General features: G+C 35.3%; 1 protein-coding gene across 2 annotated transcripts; it reads left to right on the top strand.

The window, feature by feature from the left end:
• Window positions 1–733: 733 nt before the first annotated feature.
• LOC109109185 (HEAT repeat-containing protein 6) lies at window positions 734–15,226 on the top strand. Of its 2 annotated transcripts, none has more exons than XM_042711148.1 (20): window positions 734–1,067; window positions 2,062–2,169; window positions 2,264–2,404; window positions 2,488–2,603; window positions 3,320–3,434; window positions 4,154–4,255; window positions 4,381–4,524; window positions 4,660–4,913; window positions 6,600–6,777; window positions 6,868–7,074; window positions 8,045–8,144; window positions 8,265–8,623; window positions 8,712–8,834; window positions 9,741–9,830; window positions 9,921–10,055; window positions 10,132–10,254; window positions 10,484–10,608; window positions 10,693–10,789; window positions 11,793–11,997; window positions 14,250–15,226. In XM_042711148.1, exons 1-20 carry the CDS (start codon window positions 774–776, stop codon window positions 14,873–14,875), a joined length of 3,642 nt encoding a protein of 1,213 aa, XP_042567082.1. In that variant the 5' UTR covers window positions 734–773; the 3' UTR covers window positions 14,876–15,226. The 2 variants fall into 2 exon arrangements, with proteins under 2 accessions (XP_042567082.1, XP_042567081.1); XM_042711147.1 differs by having other exon boundaries at window positions 4,651–4,913.
• The last annotated feature ends 6,072 nt before the right edge of the window (window positions 15,227–21,298 follow it).

Genomic DNA, 21,298 nt, shown 5'->3' with positions numbered 1-21,298 from the left:
TGGCGTTGATCTGTGAAACCATCTGTTTTATAATGTAAGTTAGGTTCTTTTTTAATTAACTGAATGAATTTTAATCCTTGAGTGTGTATAAAACAGAAAAAAGAGGATGATACTGAAGCCCAAGCCCTGCCTAACAACAAACAAAGCAAGCACTATATGCATTTAATAAAATAATTTTACAGAACCTCCCTATTTAATGTGATTTATTTAATTGTAGATTACACATTCATTAAAACATTTGCAATTGATTTTGAATTTATTCTTATTATTATTTGTAAAATGTGTCATTAAACAAGTTTGGCTAAGTTTTCGTTGCAACAATTTAGACTTACCTGCATTTTTATGTATCATAAAATGTTATAATTTAATGTATTGATAAATAAGTTATTTTAAAATATATAATTGTTTTATCTAAGAACAGTAACGGCAACGGAACAAAAAAACTTCCAAGAACTACGCTCTCTAATATATTAAATATATTTAATATATTATTGGGGGGTGTGATTTGGTCCATGTCATCAAAATCTCCAGCTAGATACCTGCTAAAGGCACAACTTTAGTTTTGTTATCATGAGGATTTTAGTCTGAAAAACAGCCACACGGTTTAAAAAATAAAGTATTATCAACCCACTCGAAATGCGGTTGATGATTACGAATTCATTTACCAATAACCGGCCAAAAAACGACTAAAATATAAAAAACAGCCATTTCCGGTTGACCTCGGACGTAGTTCTTGGTTACCATAGTAAAGTCGCTATTTTGACCCTGTAAAGATGGCCGGCAAGGTAACGTTTTTTGAGTCGAGCTTAAGTTTTCCTTCCAGTCGCAACACAGAAGGAGCTGAGTCCGCCTCAGCCGACACACCGAGGTTCGTCCCGCTACCAAAGGCCCAGCACGAGCTCGACGGTTCCGCGCAGGCGCAGGATCAGATCAGTCGCTGCTGTAATAAACTCCGGTCTCTGAGAGCGTCTGACAGCGCGACTCTGAAAACTGAGCTCAATTCACTGTTCGACCAGCTCATCTCAGAAAACTACAACAGCGGCAACCATGACAACATTCATCCAGAGGTATGATCAGAGTTAGGCTCTTTTCCTTACACCTGTCAAGTTCTGACAAACCTAGTTAGGTCACCTACCTAGACAACATGTTTGTGCGTCGGATCAAAAGCTCGAAGGGAATACATCTTAATATCTGCCTGAATCTAGTGATCGAACACGTCTGTGATGCCCACACATACTACTTAGACATGTCACTTAGTTTTGAGGCACAGCTTTTTTTTATTATTAGTCAAAAATGTATCGCTATACAACAAATTAGGCCAAACAAGACAGACACGAGCACGTTAGAAATAAGCAGAACTTATATAACTAAGTGAACGTACATAAATATACAACTTCGGATACAAATAAATTAAATGTTAAGACTGATCTAAGAAATCTCAAATGCATACATGTATCAAACATTATCAAACTTTTTAAATGGGTCACTGAGGCTGCATTTTTAATTTATTTCTAAAATACAATAAAAACAGTAATATTATGAGAGAATTATTACAATTTAAAATAACTGTTTTTAATCATTTTTAAAATGTAATTTGTTCCTGTGATGCAAAGCTGAATTTTCAGCATCATTACTCCAGTCTTCACTGTCACATGATCTTTTCGTAATCATTCCAATATGCTGATTTGGTGCTCATTTTTAATAATGGTTCTTATTATTATCATTGACATGAGACTTCTTTTAAAAACATAAAAAAAAAAAAAAACTTAATTGTATACATTCATGTAATGTGTGTGTATGTGTATGTATATATATATATATATATATATATATATATATATATATATATATATATATATATATATATATATGCACCAAAATATTTAATCTAAATAGAAACTAATAATAATAAATTAATTAACATGTACAGAAAATGTAACCATTTGTACAATTTCCAGTAATCTCAAAAAAATGCAGAATTTACGTCTGTGAGCGAGCATTATTAATTGGTAGTTGTCATCTAATATGGGTATTTAAATGACCACCTGTCTTCTTTCATAGGTTGTGTGTGAGATGCTTATGCATGCAAGCCGTCTGGTTCCTCTCAGCCAAGAGCATCTTATCATCAAACTGAGCCAACTGATTCATCAACTTCTAAACCAGCTACAGGTAGTTACAGTGGCCATATATTGAATATGCATATGGCTTCTTATCAAAAGGCATCATTTTTTAAATACTTTTTTTTTGTTGTTACTACTTACAGGTAATAGTGGATGAGCATGCACTTGATGTTTTGGTATCATACTGCACACGTGCTCTGCGCACATGCAGTTCATGGACTCACCCGGAAGTGTTGCTTGCCCTCTCATCACTAGTGTATGGCAATGGATCCAGGTGTCACAGAGTAAGAATCCCAGATCTGGCAACTCCCACTTTTTTATGCTCTTTATAATCTAATCCTCTTAATTTTGAATCCTGGCCATGCAGCATCTTCCGGAGCTCCTTGGACTGAGTGGTATTCTGGTAAACTACGGTGACCCCAGCCAGCCCGACATAGAGTTGCGTCGTTCTGCTGTGCATTGCTTAGCTAATCTATGTCTCAGGTGAGCCACGTCCAATCATGTCATGAATCAGTTCTCCATAACTGGCTGCTGTTTAATATCTATTTAAAATTTAGAAGTCAAACTAAAGGCTTAAATACACTATGCCACTTTTGCCCAGATCTATTCCCTGATTTGCTAGAGTCAGTCTGCAGTCGGATTTAACAGATTTCACAGAAAATTTCATAATGTATGATTGAATGTATGTTTTTTTTTTAACCTCCAGACTATGATTCTCTCCAGTCTGAGGAAATCAAAATATGTTTTGGGTCGATTTTAGAACACTTATTGATTTGATTTATCGTGTGACTTGTAGCACACTGATGTGATACCAAATATTTCCAGCATCCGTTCCTTATAATTGTTTTCAACTAGCTATAAGATTTGACTATTAATAAAATTGATAAAAGCAAAGAAACTATTTAGCAGTGTTACGGCCTGTTCATATTAAAAAAGATAACTATAAATATAACTATATTAGCGCTGGGCCACTTCACAGGGCTGTAACATTCCATTTAAAAAAAAAAAGTGATCACACACACACACACAACACACAAAAAAAAAAAGTGATTCCAATGATATTTTTCCTCTGTGTCATTATTGTTATGATCTTGTTGTGGACTTATCTATTATAGAATTAGAAGGATAATTAAAATGTCATCGTCCTTGATGAGAATGGCACTTTAGAGTTAAATGTCAGGTTTTTTTTTGTGTATTAGTGTTCCTGGTCAGCCGTATTTAGAGGAGCCATATAAAGGTGTATGCTATGGAATCCTCCTGCGGACACTACAGTCCCCCAAACCACCTGATGTGGAGGACATTGTCTTCTGTACAGTCAGTACTGCATGTTTATCTACCGATGCTACCATAAGTCAAGGTGAGGTCACGTTAACGAAAGTTTGCCAATGTCCAATTTCTGTTGTCATGAGTGTGGCAATGTATTAAGCCCAGTTTTCAAACCAAGTAACTTTCTGTTGCTCAGCGTGAATTTGCATGACCAACTTAAGTGAAATTTGCATGGGGAACGTTTTCGCCCTCATGTGAAATTCCCAATCGTACAGATTCCTGTTGAAATGACCCATGAGTTTTCTCATAGCAACGGTAAATGTGACCGCACCTTAAAGTAATCGTTCACCTAAAAATGAACATCTTTGAAAACGTATTCACCCTCAGGCCATCCAATGTGTAGATGAGTTTGTTTCTTCATCAGAACAGGTTTTGAGAAATTAAGCATTGCATCACTCGCTTACCATTGAATCCTCTGCAGTGAATGTGTCCGAACAGCTGATAAAAACATCAAAGTAATCAACATGACTTCAGTCCATCAGTTAACGTCTTGTAAAGTGAATGGGGTCATGTGGATTACTTGTGATGTTTTAATCAGCTGTTTGGACTCTCATTCTGACGGCACCCATTCACTGCATTTTCAGCAAATTTCAGCATTTTTGGGTGAACTGTTCCTTTTAATTAAGATTACTGAAGTACTGTCAAACTCTTGGTTATTCACATTGTCTTTTATGTACTGTAAAAGTTTCTCATTGCTTGCGTTTCAGTTATTGCAGAGTGCTCTGAAGGGAACGCAGTATTTTCTCAATGGTGGAAAATGGAAAGCCGTTTCGACCCAGGATCTGGGCACCTTATTGGCTCTGCTCAAAGTATCCATACTGTTCTGTTCTTGTTTTTATAGCTGTAGATTTACAGATTGGTTTTACAGTTCAAAAATGAAGTTGATATAATAGCATTATGATAATTGGTCATTGTCTCATTGTGTCCTTGGCAGAGATTCATGTTCTACGGGCTGCCGGGAATAAGTGTGGAAATGCCACAGGTGTTGTACCCAGCTCCTCTCCCTCAGTATGAGACTATTCCTGCTGCAAAACCTGAACTTTCACAAGACTCAGCTGCACAGAAAAAAACGGCTGGGGTAGGTGGCCAAAAGGTTTCATATGAGTGTACATGTGTTAGAAACACAAGTATAAAGGATGTTGTAAAATCAAGGCTATAATTGTATTATCTCCAGAGGAAGAAAACCCTCATAATTCCGCTTTAGTCTCAACAGAACAAGAAGCGCAAGTCTCGTGGGAAAGGGAAGAAAGCTGGAGCTGAGGGAAAGAATGATGATGATGACCACACCTCTGGGCATCTTAAAACTGGGGGAAGTGGAGTGGATCAGAGTGGTTGGTCTCTTGGCTCGCAGTCCGCTAGTGTGACGTCCCCGTCAGGAGTGACTCCGCAACTCTACCCTTCCTGGAAGAAAGGGAGCTCTGACTCTGAATTCTCCGACCCTGAGGGAGGAATGCAAACTAAACTTAGGTTTGACTATTAGACTATTAATGCCAGGAAAGCTCTCTTACATTATTAGGTCAAACAAAACATTGACAGGTGGTAAATGACCTAGAAAAATCTCCATATAAAAATATGCATAGATGTATTTTTACATGTTATGTAGAGATCAAGTTATTTTTTTTTTTTTTTTGACTAATATTTATTATTTTTTGTTTAATTGTCCAATAACAGATATGCTGATCTTATTTGCTTGCTTGTTTAATTTCTGCTTTGATATGATTAACTAAATAATGTTTTTGCTACAATAAAAACACATGCATTTTTAATATTATTATTATTATTATTATTATTATTATTATTATTATTATTATAAGTAATTTACTTAACAATGCATATGTTTTAATGAATGTTTAATAATTATTAATAATTTAGATTATGAATTATAATTATGAAATATCAGTTATTCAATTTTTGCATAAGTGTTCAGTAACTGATACTGTTTCTGCTCTGACACAACTGCAGTTGTAGTTATATAATGAAGGAATGAATATATGAATAGGATAAATCGTAATTATATTAGAACAACAAAAACCTATGCATTATGAATTTTTTTTATGGTTATGCTATTTTATTTTGTGCACTAAATTATAATTTGATTTATGCATATTTTAATGTTTCGTAATTAATAGATCATCAATATTATTAATATTTACTATTGTTGTTTTTTTGCATGCCTTAAGTGTCCAATTACTGTATTTCTCTTGCACAACTTTAATAGTAATCATAATTAAATAGTAATTGTATTTATATTACAACAATAAACCTATTCATTTTGAATATTTAATGATTATGCTAGATTGTACAATAAATAACAATAATAATAATTATTGTTATTATGAATATTGTTGTTGATTGGTAATTATTATTGATTAATGTCCAGTTTAAAATTAATTACATTAACATTTCTGTAACTTATTACTCAAAGGGATGCTCCACCCCAAAAGGAAAATGTTGTCATTAATCACTTGCCCCCATGTCATTCCAAAGCCGCAAAATCTTTGTTCGTCTTCGGAACTCAATTTAAAATATTTTGGATGAAAACCGAGAGGCTTGTGACTGTTCCATAGACTAGTAAGTTACAAGTAAGTTACACTGTCAAGGTCCAGGAATGTGAAAAGCATCGTCAGAATAGTCCATCTGCCAGCAGTGATTCAACCGTAACGTTATGAAGTGACAAGAATAATTTTGTATGCGAAGAAAGCAAAAATAATGACTTTATTCAACAATTCGTCTCCTCTGTGTCTCTCCGCATCACCTTAGCACCATTTTGGAGAATATCCGCTGAATCCGCTGAAGTGTCAGCAATAAGGATGCATTTTCTACATATGCTATTTGAATGTGTCAGCCACAACATACGCTGATGCATCCAGTCGCAATTTTTTTTGTTTTCTTCATATATTTACGCTTTGATTTGAATGAAAACAGCGCATCCGCAAAAATTTCATTTTGGTTGTGGAGTAACCCTTTAAGTATGATTGGTTGTTGAACAATAAAATAATTATCTTTTGTAGCAAAACAATAAAAATAACTAATCTATTCATAAGAAGTTAATTAGCTAATCTAGTTTTCTGTTTTTGTAATGAGACATGATTGCACTTTGTTGTCATTGCTTTAAATATAAATGTGTTTTGTTTTGTCTACTGTCTTGTCTAGGCTGTATCAAGCACGTGTGCGGCAGAGTGCGCTTCAGTGCTTCCTGGCTGTGGTCAAGTGTGTTGAGAAACGAATCCTCTATGGCTACTGGTCTTCCTTCGTTCCAGATGCTCCTGGGATTGGAGGGCCTCCTCCTCTTACCCTCCTGACCATTGCCCTAAAGGACCCCTCCCCAAAGGTAAAACACAAGTCCACTGTTGGCCATTTAGTTTCTGACATGAGCTTAATATGGCCTATTTTGACATTTGACGTACAACATTTGCTCCAAGTACGGGCAGGCTCTCTGCAGGTTCTGTCTGCTCTTCTAGAAGGTTCCCGCCAGTTCCTCTCCACCGCTGAAGACACCAGTGCACCCCGCCAAGCCTTCACTCCCTTTTCGGCCACATTAGCTGCCAGTGTCAGAGAGCTGCACCGCTGCTTGCTGCTAGCACTCGTAGCGGAGTCGTCCTGTCAAACCCTCACACAGGTCTTAAAGGTAATAGAACACACACTCACACCAGTGTTCTTATCATTTACTACAACTAAAACTATTAAAAATATATTTTTGTTACTGAAATAAGGATAAATAAATAAAAAATAAAAATATTACATGAATAACCTAACCTAAAAATATTGGAAATATTCCCTTTGTTTAGGTGATAAACTAAAGTTACTAAAACTACAACAAAAATTAAAACAAACATTTCATATTTAAGCATAGAAATATTTTAGAAGAACAAAAATAAATTTTATGTCCCTTATGCCATAGTCCAAAATCTCTCAAGCATAGTCCAGATTTAGTTTTAGTACATATCAGTTTAAAAAAAAACTTAAATATAAAATATAAAAATGTTGTTAATTTATTTTTATATATATACATACATATTATATGAAAAAGCTTTTTTTTCCAAATTTAACAATAAATTTAGCCATGATTCTAAATTATATGAAAAAGCTAAAATGAATAAAAATGACAAAAGATCATAATATTACTTAGTTAAACTAGAATTAAAACCAAATTTAACAATAAAAGCAAATTCAAAATAAATACTACTAATAATACCATAATTTCTGTAATTAAATTATTTCTATAATCTATAATAATAATTTATAAAATTATAAATAACACATGCAGTGGCCTCAGAATAAAGCTACATCTTTTCTGAGAACTAACCTATGCAATTTTAAATTGCAGCAAATTCACTATCGCAAACCGTAAGTCATGTTGCATGATTCATTTAAATACTATCCTCCCATAAATTTGCATCTGAAAGGGAAACTCCTATAAATGCATTTGCAATAATATCAGATGTCCACATCTTTTCAACGCTAATTTTTCACTGTGTGCATTTAATAAATCCTGACAGTAATTTTTTTGAATACCAAAAGAGGGTTTGCGTTGGTTCAAGCTGTTTGTAAATCTGGTCCAATGAGTTTGTGAACACCATTTGTGTTTTGTCTTTCAGTGCCTTGCCCACCTGGTGTCCAATGTGCCCTATAATCGTCTCAGACCGGGCCTGTTGAGCCCACTGTGGAAACAGATCCGTCCATATGTGCGCCACAGAGGTACTATTACAAGTTTTACTATTAAAACTGTCCAGATGTTGAATACTTGGTCTAAAAAAAAATGACCAAAAATTCAGCCAAGTCGAGCATTCACCATTCTGTCCCCTCCTCCCGTGGTAGATGTGAACGTCCGTGTGTCCAGTCTGACCCTCTTCGGTGCATTAGTCTCAACACAAGCCCCCCTCCCAGAGATCCAGCTCCTTCTCCAGCAGCCCGGGTCCACATCTGCCCTCAGCACCCCCGGCATCAGCACCCCACAGGAGCTCTCTCACAACTGGAGACTTCCCACTCGGAGAGACGGAGAAGCCTCGTCTCCTGGAGGAGGAGTAGAGGGGGATCCGGAGGGGCCGTGCTGGATGTTGCAGCTGTGCGTGAGCCTGGTCACTCAGCCTCGTGAGGAACCGTACTCAGATAGTGACGCCGGCGGGTCTAGTGGAGCGTCGCTGGAACCTTTACCCATCCGACTTGAAGCCCTGCAGGTGAGTGGTCTGTTTGTGAAGATGCAGCCCCAGCATTTGCTCATCGTGAAATGTTTGTCTTTAATTATTTGTATGTGGTTTATTTCAGGTTTTGGCTCATCTGGTGAAGGGTTACTTCTCATTGGTTCAGACGTCTCTGTTGGAGTTGGGGCAACTCAGTACTCGCTGTCTCAAAGAGCAAGAGCCTTCTGTGCAACTTCATGGCACTAAAGTATTGGATCTTTATGTCTTTGTCATTTCTTGTCTTATTGGTGCTTGCTATGGTAAACATGGGATTTTGTTCAAATCACTAAACTTTAAGGCATGTTCGCAATGAAAATTCAGGTTCTCCAAGAAATGTGTCTTTCTACGAAAGTCCTAAGAGGCCATGGATTATAAATCTTTTTTTTCTTTCTTGTTTTTTCACAACTTGATATTTTCTCGTGATCTTGACATAACAAAAGTTGCTTTCTCGTCATCACGACTTAATTATCTTGTGATCTTGACGTAACAAAAGTTTTCTCATCATCACAACTTAATTTTCTTGTAATCTCGACATAACGAACGTTGTTTTCTCATCATCACGACTTAATTTTCTCATAATCTCGACATAACAAAAGTTGTTCTCTAAGTTACACAACTGCGCCAACAGGTGGCACTATAGAAATGAATGTAACTGATGGGGTGTTGTATACTGTAAAACAACTTTACTTAACACAAGATCACGAGAAAATATTAAGTCGTGATGATGAGAAAACTTTTGTTACTTCAAGATCACAAGATAATTAAGTTACTTGATGCAGTCTTCTGATTAGGTCAAGATCACAAGGTAATTTAAGCCGTGCTGATGACGAGAAAGCAACTTTTGTTAATTGAAGATCACAAGATAATTAAATTACTAGAATCATTCTTCTTATTCTTTTAAAGTATCTTTTTTTTTCTTCTTTTAAATTCTTATTATTATTTTTTATATTTTCAATTTTCATGTTATGTCCAATTTTTTTTTTTTACATTATTATTTATGCAGTTAAATCAAAATATTTATTTCCCTAGACAAAATCGATGTCCAATTTTTTTTTTTTACCTGTTAAATATTGTTTGTTGTTTTTTTTGTTTGACCATTTCTGTGTATTTTACGCTTCTGGAAGAACTGGGAACAGGGATTATCCAGCAGTACAGAGCTGATGCCAACACCACTCCAAGTGCCAAATGTGTGCCAGTGTGTCAGGTAAAAAAACAAATGGTGTATGTGACGTGGTACAAAACTAAATTCAAAGATCATGATATTGATGTAATGCTGGTCTTTTGCCCTTTTCAGGTGGTTGAGTTCTGGTCAGAGGTCTTGGCTGCTCCAATGATCAGTGCCTTACAGAACGAGCAGCATCCCACCCTACAGACCAGCGCATGTGACACCCTCTCCTCCATCTTACCACAAGCTTTCAGCCAGCTGCCCGTAAGTGTGTTTGACCTCTTGAGTTTCCACATGATAGTCTTAATATATTTATATATATGTATATCACTATCTGCAGAATAAGACGCAAGTGCTGTGTATCACAATACTGCTGGGACTGACGTACAGTGAAAACGCATTGGTAAAGGCAGCAGCAGTGAGAGCTCTAGGAGTATACATCCTCTTTCCCTGCCTGAGAGAGGTACAGGATCAGCCTTCTCATATATTGAAAGAGCTTCACACTTTTAATTTCTAAAGAGTGTTTAAAGATTTAAGAATATAATTTAGAATTAAATTTTTTTATTTAATTTTATATTCATTTTCATTTATATATAGTAGTAAATTCACCTTCATCCACCTAGAAAAGTACTCTGCACTGATTTTAACTTTACTAATTTTGCTTCTTTTTATTTATTTTTTTACAACCCCAGGATGTGATGTTTGTGGCAGACACGGCTAATGCCATCCTCACTGCTCTGGATGACCGCTCACCCAACGTTCGTGCAAAGGCAGCCTGGTCACTCGGCAACCTCACGGACACGCTCATTGTCAACATGTGAGAAAGACAACTGACCACATCTGTGTGTTACATTGATGTAGTTATACTGATGGTTTTCCTTTGCTCATCTGTTGTCCTCAGGCAGTCAGTGGGGTTGGAGTTTCAGGAGGAGTTCTCTGATATGCTGCTTCTGAACATGCTGAGATCTGCCACTAAAGCTTCAGGAGATAAAGACAGGGTGGGTATTTCTTTTTTTTGTTACTGATGCCAGAAGCCTTTTACATGTACTTTTACATGATGTGTTCAAAGCATCTTCAAAAGGTTTCTAAAGCTGCTAAATAAAATGTATTCCTCCTTGAAACTTGTAAAAAGTTTATTCACTGTGCGAAATAATGCAAACATCTGAGATTTCGGGCTAGGAATTCCTGATACATACCACTGTTGGAGAGAATAAGTTGTTTGTTAAAAAATAAGGGCAGATAAGATCACGAAACGTATCACCCATCAAAGCCAAAATGTTACCAGTAAACAAAGTCATATTTAATTTTATTGATGAAATTATACTGTTACTTACATTTTCTTTTTTTATTATTACCATTCGGAAACTTTGAACCTTTTTTTTTTTTTTTTTTTTTTTAGTTCTTGATAAATAAAATTTTTAAATGAACAGCATTTATATGAGATATTTTTTGGACATTATAACTGTCTTTATTAAATGTAAATGAATGCATCCTTCATGAAAAAAAAAAATAATTCCTTTCAAAATCTTTCTGACCCTAAACTTTTCATCAGTAGTGTATATTTAGCTTAAAGTGTATTTATTGTAATTATTATTATCAGTTGACACTGGATATTAATTATTCAATGTTTTTAATATTTAACAATGGACATTACTGTCTTTTCAAGATGTGTTAACCTGATTAAACCTTTTATAAGCACCATTTCTTGAAAAGTTTGTTTTCAGTAATAACACTTTCCCTTTAAGAGAAGCTGTGTAAATCTGTGTTCATGCATAAAGAAAGGTTTAAAGTCATCATTTGAAAATAGACCTTTAATAATTATAATTAACACATTTCAGTTTCTTGTTCATCTATCCATATAAGGTGTTTTTGGCTATAACATTAAAATGGTTCAGCTTATCGGTCAGAATTTGAATAGTGGTGCATTAACAAAAGCCGACTTTTCATAATGTATGAAGAGGTAATGAACTCGAAGCTTGATAAGGGATTCATGTGTTGCAGGTAAAAAGCAACGCTGTCCGTGCACTTGGAAATCTGGTTCACTTCCTGCAGCCGGTGCACCTGGGAAAGCCTGTGTTTGAGCAGCCCCTGCAGGAGGCCATGAGGGCACTGATAGATACAGTTAGAGGAGAAGCAACCATGAAAGTGCGCTGGAACGCCTGCTACGCACTGGGCAATGCCTTCAGAAATCACAACCTGCCTCTGGGTGAGTGAACATTATATTTATTAGATTTATTGAATTAAAAATTAAATAAAAAATCAGGGTGATGCAGCTGTCCTATCACAATGAAGAAAAACATAACGGTTCTTGAAAATAAAATGTAAAAAAAATAATTATTGTTAAAAAAACGCAATGTTTTGTTAGTTTAAAAAAAAAAATAGCACAACTGCTTCAATGCTTATTCATATTTGAAAAACATTTGTCCCCTAAACAAAGTCTTAAAACATAATTATATTATTTATTATATTTATAAAAAATAATTTTCATCTTGAAAAATATTTACACTTTCACATGCATTTTGTGTATATTCAGAGTGTAAGGAAAATATTATTACTTTTTACTTGATGGTTACAACACATGGTATTTTAAAAAATATACTAAAAGTTTAAAGTGGTATAAAAGTATTTCAAAACATTTAAAACTAGATTGGAAAAACATTTCTTTATCATGGTGAAAGTATACTTTTTTTTTTATTTATTTTTTTTCTTTTTAATGCGTATACTAGGGTATACATATAGTGTATGTGACCTTAATTTCGTCCACAGCATAGTATGTGCTCAGCCTGGATTTCTTACACATTGAATTATTGCAATAATTATTTTGTCCACAAGTTGGCAACACTAACCCGGGCTGTTGTTTCACAGTCAAAAAAATAACATGAGAGAGAACAACAACAAAAACAAACTACTGGAGATCTGTGTTGAACACTTTCAGGAAATACATGCAACTTTAGTTTAAAGAACAAAATTTTTCTTTCATAATTTCTTGAGATAAATAGCACAGACACAGGGCAAAGTTTCTGGTAGGGATGTAACAAGTCTACTCAACTCACGATGTGATACGATTTTCTAAATCCCAAATCAAATAAATAATACAAATAAAAGAAACATCTTCATATAAACAAATTAAGGCTTTGCTTATGCTCTTACCAGTTAAAATTAGAGGTAAACTGCATTTTAATCGTTATCCAAACCAATATGCTGCATACATAGGGCATGAGCAGTTTTTTTTATTTAAATTAGATTTTATAATTTTGAGCGCAAGAATGTAAATTCACTGTCTGACAGCAGGTGGCACTTATGGAACAGTGGCAATACAGTGTTTCCTTGGTTGCCACTGTAAACACTACTTTATATGCATTATACAGTCACAAGATGAAAAGAAAATGGCATCTAAGCTTTTCTGAAGAAAGTCAGTTCCCCTCAAAGATACTTTCATATAAACCCCACCCCCAAATGTATCGCGGTTCAATTAACATCTCAACCAACGTGAATCATCACATATTTTTGTCAATTTTCAATGGGCTCAGGGTTACATTGCTAGTTTCCAGTGCACATGTCGAATGCCCACGTTCATGCATGCTATCAAATAGAGTAAACTTTGAAAGGCTTCGGCTGAATTTGGCTGTATGTATGCGTTTACTTTAGCCCTTGTTTGTCACCATCTAGAGATCAGAATATCATAGTGATTAAAAGGTGGGTTTATTTGGCCAAGTACATAACCATATAACATCGTCATAATTACCATAAATATGTGTGTCAGCAGCTATGTTTTCATCCACCTATTTTTAATGCGCATTTTGGAATATAAAAAAACAAAACGCCAAGAAGCGCATAAATTCTAAAAATGTGTATAAAAAAAAAACTCGTGCACTCAACTGGATAAATCACTTAAATTGGATTTTTTTTTTTTTTTTATCCGATAAGAAAACATGCATAAACTACAATGGAAACACATTTACTGAATAAATTCCTTCATGCATATCAAAAAATGTGATGTCATGTGACTTTGCGTGACAGAACGGCATAACAGGACTAACCAGCAGACTGATCTCATCAAACAGTATCTGAAATGTTGTTTTGGTCATTCTGAAATGCCTGAACCCAAATCTGTTTTCTAAGTGGTTTTGTATAATTATTTCGGTGTAATCCTCCCAGAACTGTCTTCACACAACTGCATTCCCAAACAGCAGGCATCCACCTCCTAAAGCAAGATAACATGAGCGTGTTTATGGTATTTCATCTGCGTGCTCTGAGGTGCATTTTATTGCATACGAAAAAGACCCACTGTGGCTTCTCCTACAGCAGCAAATGACCACACGTGTGTTTGCCTGACAAAGGTCTTTGACCGAAACGTTGCTATTTTTAACTTTTTTAATAAAGGGAGCATAACAGTGTGTAGATCTTTTTTTTTTCTATATTTTGTGAACTGCTTAAAACACACCACTTTACTTGCAGGTTCTGCTGACTGGTCCAAGGAAGCCTACTCTGCCCTGTCTTACGTCGTCACATCCTGCAAGAACTTCAAAGTACGCATCAAATCTGCTGCTGCACTTTCTGTTCCATCAACGCGAGATCGCTATGGTGACGCTCAACAATTCGCCCAAGTGTGGCAAGCTTTGGCTCAGGCCCTTGAACACAGCGAAGAAATGGAGGACTTCCTTGAATATCGTTACTGTGCTAGCTTACGCTCACAGCTCTGCCATGCTCTCCTACACCTTCTGACCGTATGCCAGCCTAATGACCTCCCAGCGCTGAGGTCATCACTGAGTGACCAATCCAGGCCAGTGCTACAGGGCTTCCTGGTTCACTACCTTAGCAATAAGGGTGTAACTTTGGTTGCTGGGGTTGATGGTGCTGCAGGGGACGAGGCTGGGGATCATGCGGTGCCTGAAGATGGTTTGAGGGCGCTCAACGAGACGCTGACCAGGCTGAAGGGACAGCTGGAAGAGGCCGTGTTGGACAGCAGTGAGGATCTGGAGACTGTGGTGAATTTCCTCGAGGATGTACTGAGGAACTTTGAGGAGGTGAAAGAATCAGACAGCAAAGTTTTCTCCCTTCCGCTCAGCAAATTACCACAGTGAAAGTGAAAATACAGACGTGTTCACCCGAGATGAAGCCATATGGCATGACTGTCTGAGGTCTAAACTGCCTTTTAGATTTTATTAAAAATGTATATATTAAAATATATGTCAAAGTATCAAAGAAATTCCTGTCGAGTCTCGGGTTACACCTTTAAAGGAATAGTTTACCCAAAAATTTTAATTTACTCCTCTTCAGGCCATTCATTTTCATCGAAACAGGTTTGGACAAATGTTTTTTTTTTTTTTTTTGAGAGAGAGCTCTGCTCTGAATGGGTGAGAGTTCAAACAGCTGATAAAAGCGTCTCAATATTCCACTCCAGTCTATCAGTTAATGTCTTGTGAAGTGAAAAGTCTATCAATAAGTCATTTTTAACTTTAAACTGTTGCTTCTGGACAAAATGAGTCCATAATCCATAACAACTCTTCCTCCAGGGAAAGATCCATCCCCTGTTGTCCTCTCACATTAAAAAGCTTAATTTCTCCAAATCTGTTATGAAGAAGAAACTAATTCATCTGCATCTCGGATGGCCTGAGGGGTGAGTATTTCCAGCAAACTTATATTTTTGGGTGAGCTGTTCCTTTGAAACCAGTCAATTTGAGTGATTTGACACAGACAAAAACACAATTGCAGATTATAGACAAATAAAAAATATTCTTATTTGTATAATCAAGTGCTTGGTTTTTTTTTTAGTTCTTAGTTAAAACTTGATATGAAATATTAACTGCAGAAGGAATCATGCACACACTTGGTAAGCATGTGTTACTAAAGTAGTAGCAAGTTACTAGCAAAATTATTAATTGTGGGTGGTTTTCATTTGTTTGCATTTTTATTATACTAAAAGTCTTTGAAGCTGAAAATATTTAAATACAGACTGTTATGACTACATTAGACTAATGCAGACATTAATTTTGCAACATACTGTAACATTGCATTTTTGGTGTAAAAACATTTTGGACATTTTTATTCCTTGTTTATTCTGTAGCAATTTTTCAACATGTTTTGTTTAATACAGTTTTTCTACTAAATTTACTTTAATTTTAACTCAAATTTAGCTAGAACCTATGGAAGCCCGTATCCTGCTCTGAATAAAAAATAAAAAGGTAATTGCGACTTTTTATCTTTTAACTGCGAGATATAAACTCACAATTCTGACTGTTTTCTCAGAATTGCGAGTTTATATCTCGCAATTATGACTTTTTTTCTCACAATTGAGTTTATATCTCACAATTGACTTTTTCTCACAATTGAGTTTATATCTCGCAATTATGACTTTTTTTCTCACAATTGAGTTTATATCTCGCAATTATGACTTTTTTTCTCACAATTGAGTTTATATCTCGCAATTATGACTTTTTTTCTCACAATTGAGTTTATATCTCGCAATTATGACTTTTTTTTCTTGCAATTATGACTTTTTATCTTGCAATTATGACTTCTTTCTCAGAATTGTGGGAAATAAACTTGCAATTGTGAGAAAAAAGTCACAATTGTGAGTTTATCACGCAATTCGGAGAAAAAAGTCAGAATTGTGAGTTTATATCTCACAATTTTGTGAAAAAAGTCAGAATTGTGAGATAAAGTTGCAATAACCTCTTCTTTTTTTCAGTGGTGGAAATGGGCTTCCATAAGAACCACATCAGCATCTCCTGTTCTTAAAATTATCAAGACAATAAGTTTGCCTTGGTTTCTTGGTGTTTTATTTTGTAATGTTAGGACTAAAGCTGTGATTGGGATTCGGCATTTGGGATCAGCTGGAATCTCTTGGTTAAACTCTCTAAAAGTAACGTGAATCATGATTACTCACAATTTTCTCCCTTAGCAGCTTACAGTCAGTAATTAATGTCCCCTGAGGCAAATTTTATGAACATGATACCCATATAATTGAGAAGTACTGGTCTTACTGTAACTTGCATTTCTAGGTCATTCGTTCTTAGTATTGAATCAGTAACTTGTATTAGCAGCCATTAGATTAATCGTAAGGTTATCACTACATCTCTTTATAGACAAGGAGTATCCGGACACTTTCTGGTTGTCAAATGTTAGCAGGAAATGGTTCGTAGTTAATGTAATGAACTACACCTTTTAAACTTGATAACAACATAAAAAAAAAAATAAATAAAAAAAAAAAAAAAAACAAAAATAAATAAAAATGAAAAACAATATTAAAATACAAAAAACGCCGGTTAACGATATATTACATTCGTTGTTATAAAAAAATATTAAGCGCATTAAACATCAGGGTTTCCAAAACTAGGGTTCATGACTTGATGAAAAGCTAATTAAATCATAAAAATTTAATTACAATTAATTAAATAAAAACAATATAAACAAAACATTTGAACACTAAAAAAAAGTCAAATATTTAATTTCTTTACTTGCGAGGTGATGTGAGCATAAACCAACATCAGAGAGTCGTGAACATTTGAATGTCTTCATATAAATATTATCAAAGGGGTTCAGGTGACAAAAAAGTTAGGGAATCCTGTGTCTGCAGGTCTGGACTTTTTCTTTTTCTCTCTCTCTCTAGACTTTAAGAATCAATCATCAGTGAAGGTCAGTGAAGACATAGTATCTCACAGCTATACATTGCAGTGTTTAGTAACTTGCTTAATTATTTTTCTTTTTTTACATGGTCTAATTGAGTGCTGCTTTTGTTCCAAATTTCAGAAGCTTGGATCACAAATTATATCTAACATTTTGAGAGTTCCGATTTCCCCAATGATGAGGATGAATTAAAAATCCTTTCATTATTAAATATTCTCTAAAAATATGAAATTTTTTCCAAAATAATTAAACTAACACAACAACATTTACTAACAACATACCAGATCAAAAAGAATTTCTAAATCAAAATTCATTTTATTTAACATATTTTTTTTATTTGACATAATCCTTTGCAATCAATAGGAACTGTTTATATTGCACTTTATACTGTACAATAATGTTGCCATGCGTCTCATTAAAAGTAAAATGCTTTCTTAAAAATCCAGTGGTCAGAATGCTGTGTGGCCTCTCCATTTTCTGTGTAATTGTAGTCACCTGACAAGGGGTTGGTTTGTGTGTGTGATTCCGCAAAAAGTATATGCGAACCTATGCAAGCAGGGGAAAGAAACATTTTTTAACTCTGTTTTTACTGAAACACTTTCTTAGAGATAAAGCAGTTGTTAATATAATACATACTTATAAAAAAACAAAAACAAATAATTAGGAAAAAAAAAAAAAAAAACCAGACCGCTGTTGCTAAAAAATATTTAAAATTAGCATCTGGTTCTAACGTGATTAAAGGAAAAATAGTGAAAGAAAATTCTAAAAGAGTAATCAGAAAGAGAATCAACCAATTATAATATACTATGTGAATAATATGTAATCACTAAAAAAAGTAACTGTAATCTGATGATGAGGATTTTGGAACATAATATAATCTAATTACCCATAATCCATTTTTGCAGATTGCATGTAATAAGTTACTACCCAGCAAAGTTGATATGATTTAGCTTGAGTGCAACTTATCAACACTGAAATACCAGGAAGACTTTTAAAATCTTTTTAGAAATGTTCATTGTTATTGAATAACTGATAATCTGTGGGAAAGTGACTGTAAATATATGAACGGTAAAAGCAATGACAGCATAAGCTTTAATGAAATTAGCTGTGAGTTTTAGTTTGATGTGATACCTTGATTGACTTTGGCCCTCTGGGGCCTCGGGGTCACTGAGGCATGAGAGAGAAAAGCAGCAGGAGGAGTGCAATCAGGACGAAGAAGAGGGCGAAACGTGTGAATCCTGTGAAGAGCAGATCAAGCGAGCGTGAGGTTCAGCAGGGCAGAGTCCACTCATCTCTAACAGGAGGGAGGAATGCTGATTCAGGCACGACTCCTCATCACCCACCACCATCACCCCCCTCCCCCCACTGGGGGTCCCAAGAGATGAGGGACAATTAGGACCTTTAAAACACCACAAAATCTCTTAGGATTGGATAAGGCTCTCTAAAACACTAATGCATGTTTCTGATTAATAAAAGAAATAATGCAGATGCTCGTCTTAAATATGCTACAATTTAAAATCTTATGCAAAAAACAAACAAGCAAACAAAAAACATTAGAAATACTACACTTTTACTTCAAACTGCATTTATCTCTGTATATATCCATAGGAATAATAGACGTTAACATGCTTGTGTTGGTTGAAAGATTTGCAGTGCATTAGTTAAGCAATACCTGATTAACCCGAGTAACCGTTTAGCTAAATGACTGTGTACGGGACGGGTGAGTGATGTCTCTCCAATAAGTGAAAGATAGAAAAAGCCGAACCATATTGTGTGATATTGAATCCCTGCTGAAAACAAAATGAATTCAGATTTGCTGTAGTTTCAGATCTCAGACATTTTACTGTGCCAGCATCACATGCTCTACCTGCATTTATTCTCCTTCTTACATTTACGGTGCCCTTTTGACAGATTTTGACCCCTCTTCAGGAGCCATGAAAGTCTCCATAAAAAACTCATGAATCCTTTACGGTGTTGTAAAACCACAGTCCAGCATCATAGCTGTTGAATGATACGTGTTATAATGCAATTCGGTGTTCTGTGTGTGGAGTTTACATGAATTGTCAAGTGATTTATAAGACTTTGAGTCTTGTAGACTGAAAAATGAGATTGAAATAGACAGCTTCGTTACAATCATGTAAATTCCCTCAATAATTAGAGATAGTTAAGTTTACTTGAAGTTAATGGTGATAAAGCAGGTTATTACTCTGAAAAAGCTGGAAATCCTTGAACTCTCTCTAGGAACTTTACCTAGAAACACAATAGAATGTTTAAAAAAAAAGCTGCATGTAATTAAAATGACAGCTCAGACAAAAAAAATTGATGACCATTGATTGCAAAAAAACAAAAAACATTTCATTTCTACAAAAAATAAGCAGGTAGATGATTGCATTTGATCAGAATAAATGGCCATATTGATGTCTACTGAAAAGTGAGCAAAATGAGTTTAAAAAATAAAGCTAAATTATTAAATAATTTTCCAAGTTTAATCCAAAAGTGCTTTTCCCTCCAGTGTTTGATTTCCCAGTGATCATGACTGTTTGTGAGAGTCAGTTTCCTTCCCTCACGATGATGTTCACCCCTTGAATGTTTTCTTCTAGCTGAAGCTGTGAGGATTGTGTCAATTCCTTTGATTACCACCTGATTCCTTCATTCACAGCCTGTTTTATTCCTATTTTTACTGACACTTAATTCAGTCTAGGTCACTAATGGGATTTGTTTATATAGATAGATTTCAGTAAGTGTATATTGGCGGGGCTTGAGAGCTGCAGTCGGTTCTGGGAGAGTAGCTCCACTCTCACTCCTTATTTCCTCTGCGACTGATCTCATTTGCTCCACTGCCTCCTCAAAGGAAATGAGTCTGATGTCTTTCAGTCACTTTAATTTTGACAAATGCTCAGAGCTTTCGGTCGGTTGTAGTCTTGTGCACTTGCACATTCATCAGACTCAATATATAATGTCCAGACTAAGAAACTGCTTTTGTTTTTGTTTTTTAAACAAAAACATCTGCAATTTAAATTTCTAATTCTTGAATTTGTATATCATCCAAAAATAGTATAGGTAATATAAATAGGAAAATGTGTGGTGTGTGTATTCACACACCTAAGCTGTTTTATAACACAAAACAATAATAATCATGCTCATCATCATGAAAAGGAAGCTCATGCAGGTTAGATTAGTGAGGTTAATGTCTAACAGAGTGATCAACAGAGTCTTTATATGGTGTAACACCTGTAGTCACAGATCTGTCACTGCAAACACAGACAAAAACTGCCTCGAGACCTCATCTATCATTCAGAACACAAGCTCTCAACAAACCCGGTGTCATTTTTATACAGAAATAAACTTCTCTCCATCTCTCTCAGGCACACAGTGTGTGTGTGTGTGTGTATACTTGTGTTTATGTGTCCTTTTGAGTCCAAGTCAAGGTCCAGCTTACTGACCGGAACTCATCTTTCTGGTCACTGATTCCCCAGCTTATAAAAGTTTTACTAAATTGTAGCATATTTCAGCCATTCTTACAAAAGTATGACATATGATACATATCTGTAAATCCCTCAATCAAATATCTATGCCTACTGGCCAACTCTGATGGCTTGGTGACATTAATAATACTTTTGAGTTCAAACTGCAGGCAAATTAGCCATATTTACAAAAAATACCAGTGGAGGACAAGGAAGAGGCTTTGTCAGGGAGACAGCAGAGCCTTTGATAGTGTCAAGGAACAACATAAAAACCTCTTGGTCCGAAGAGAAAAAAACGAACAAATTATTCATCCGATACAGTCACACTCCACTGCAGCTTTCACAACAGAAGTAGTTTCACATCCTGGAAAAAAATATGTAATTTCTGTAAGTTTGGTATTAACTACTGTTAAT

Source organism: Cyprinus carpio, chromosome A21 (assembly GCF_018340385.1).
Source record: "Cyprinus carpio isolate SPL01 chromosome A21, ASM1834038v1, whole genome shotgun sequence".
In the NCBI taxonomy this organism is placed as follows: Eukaryota; Metazoa; Chordata; class Actinopteri; order Cypriniformes; family Cyprinidae; genus Cyprinus; species Cyprinus carpio.
This window is presented reverse-complemented; position numbering and strand designations above follow the sequence as displayed.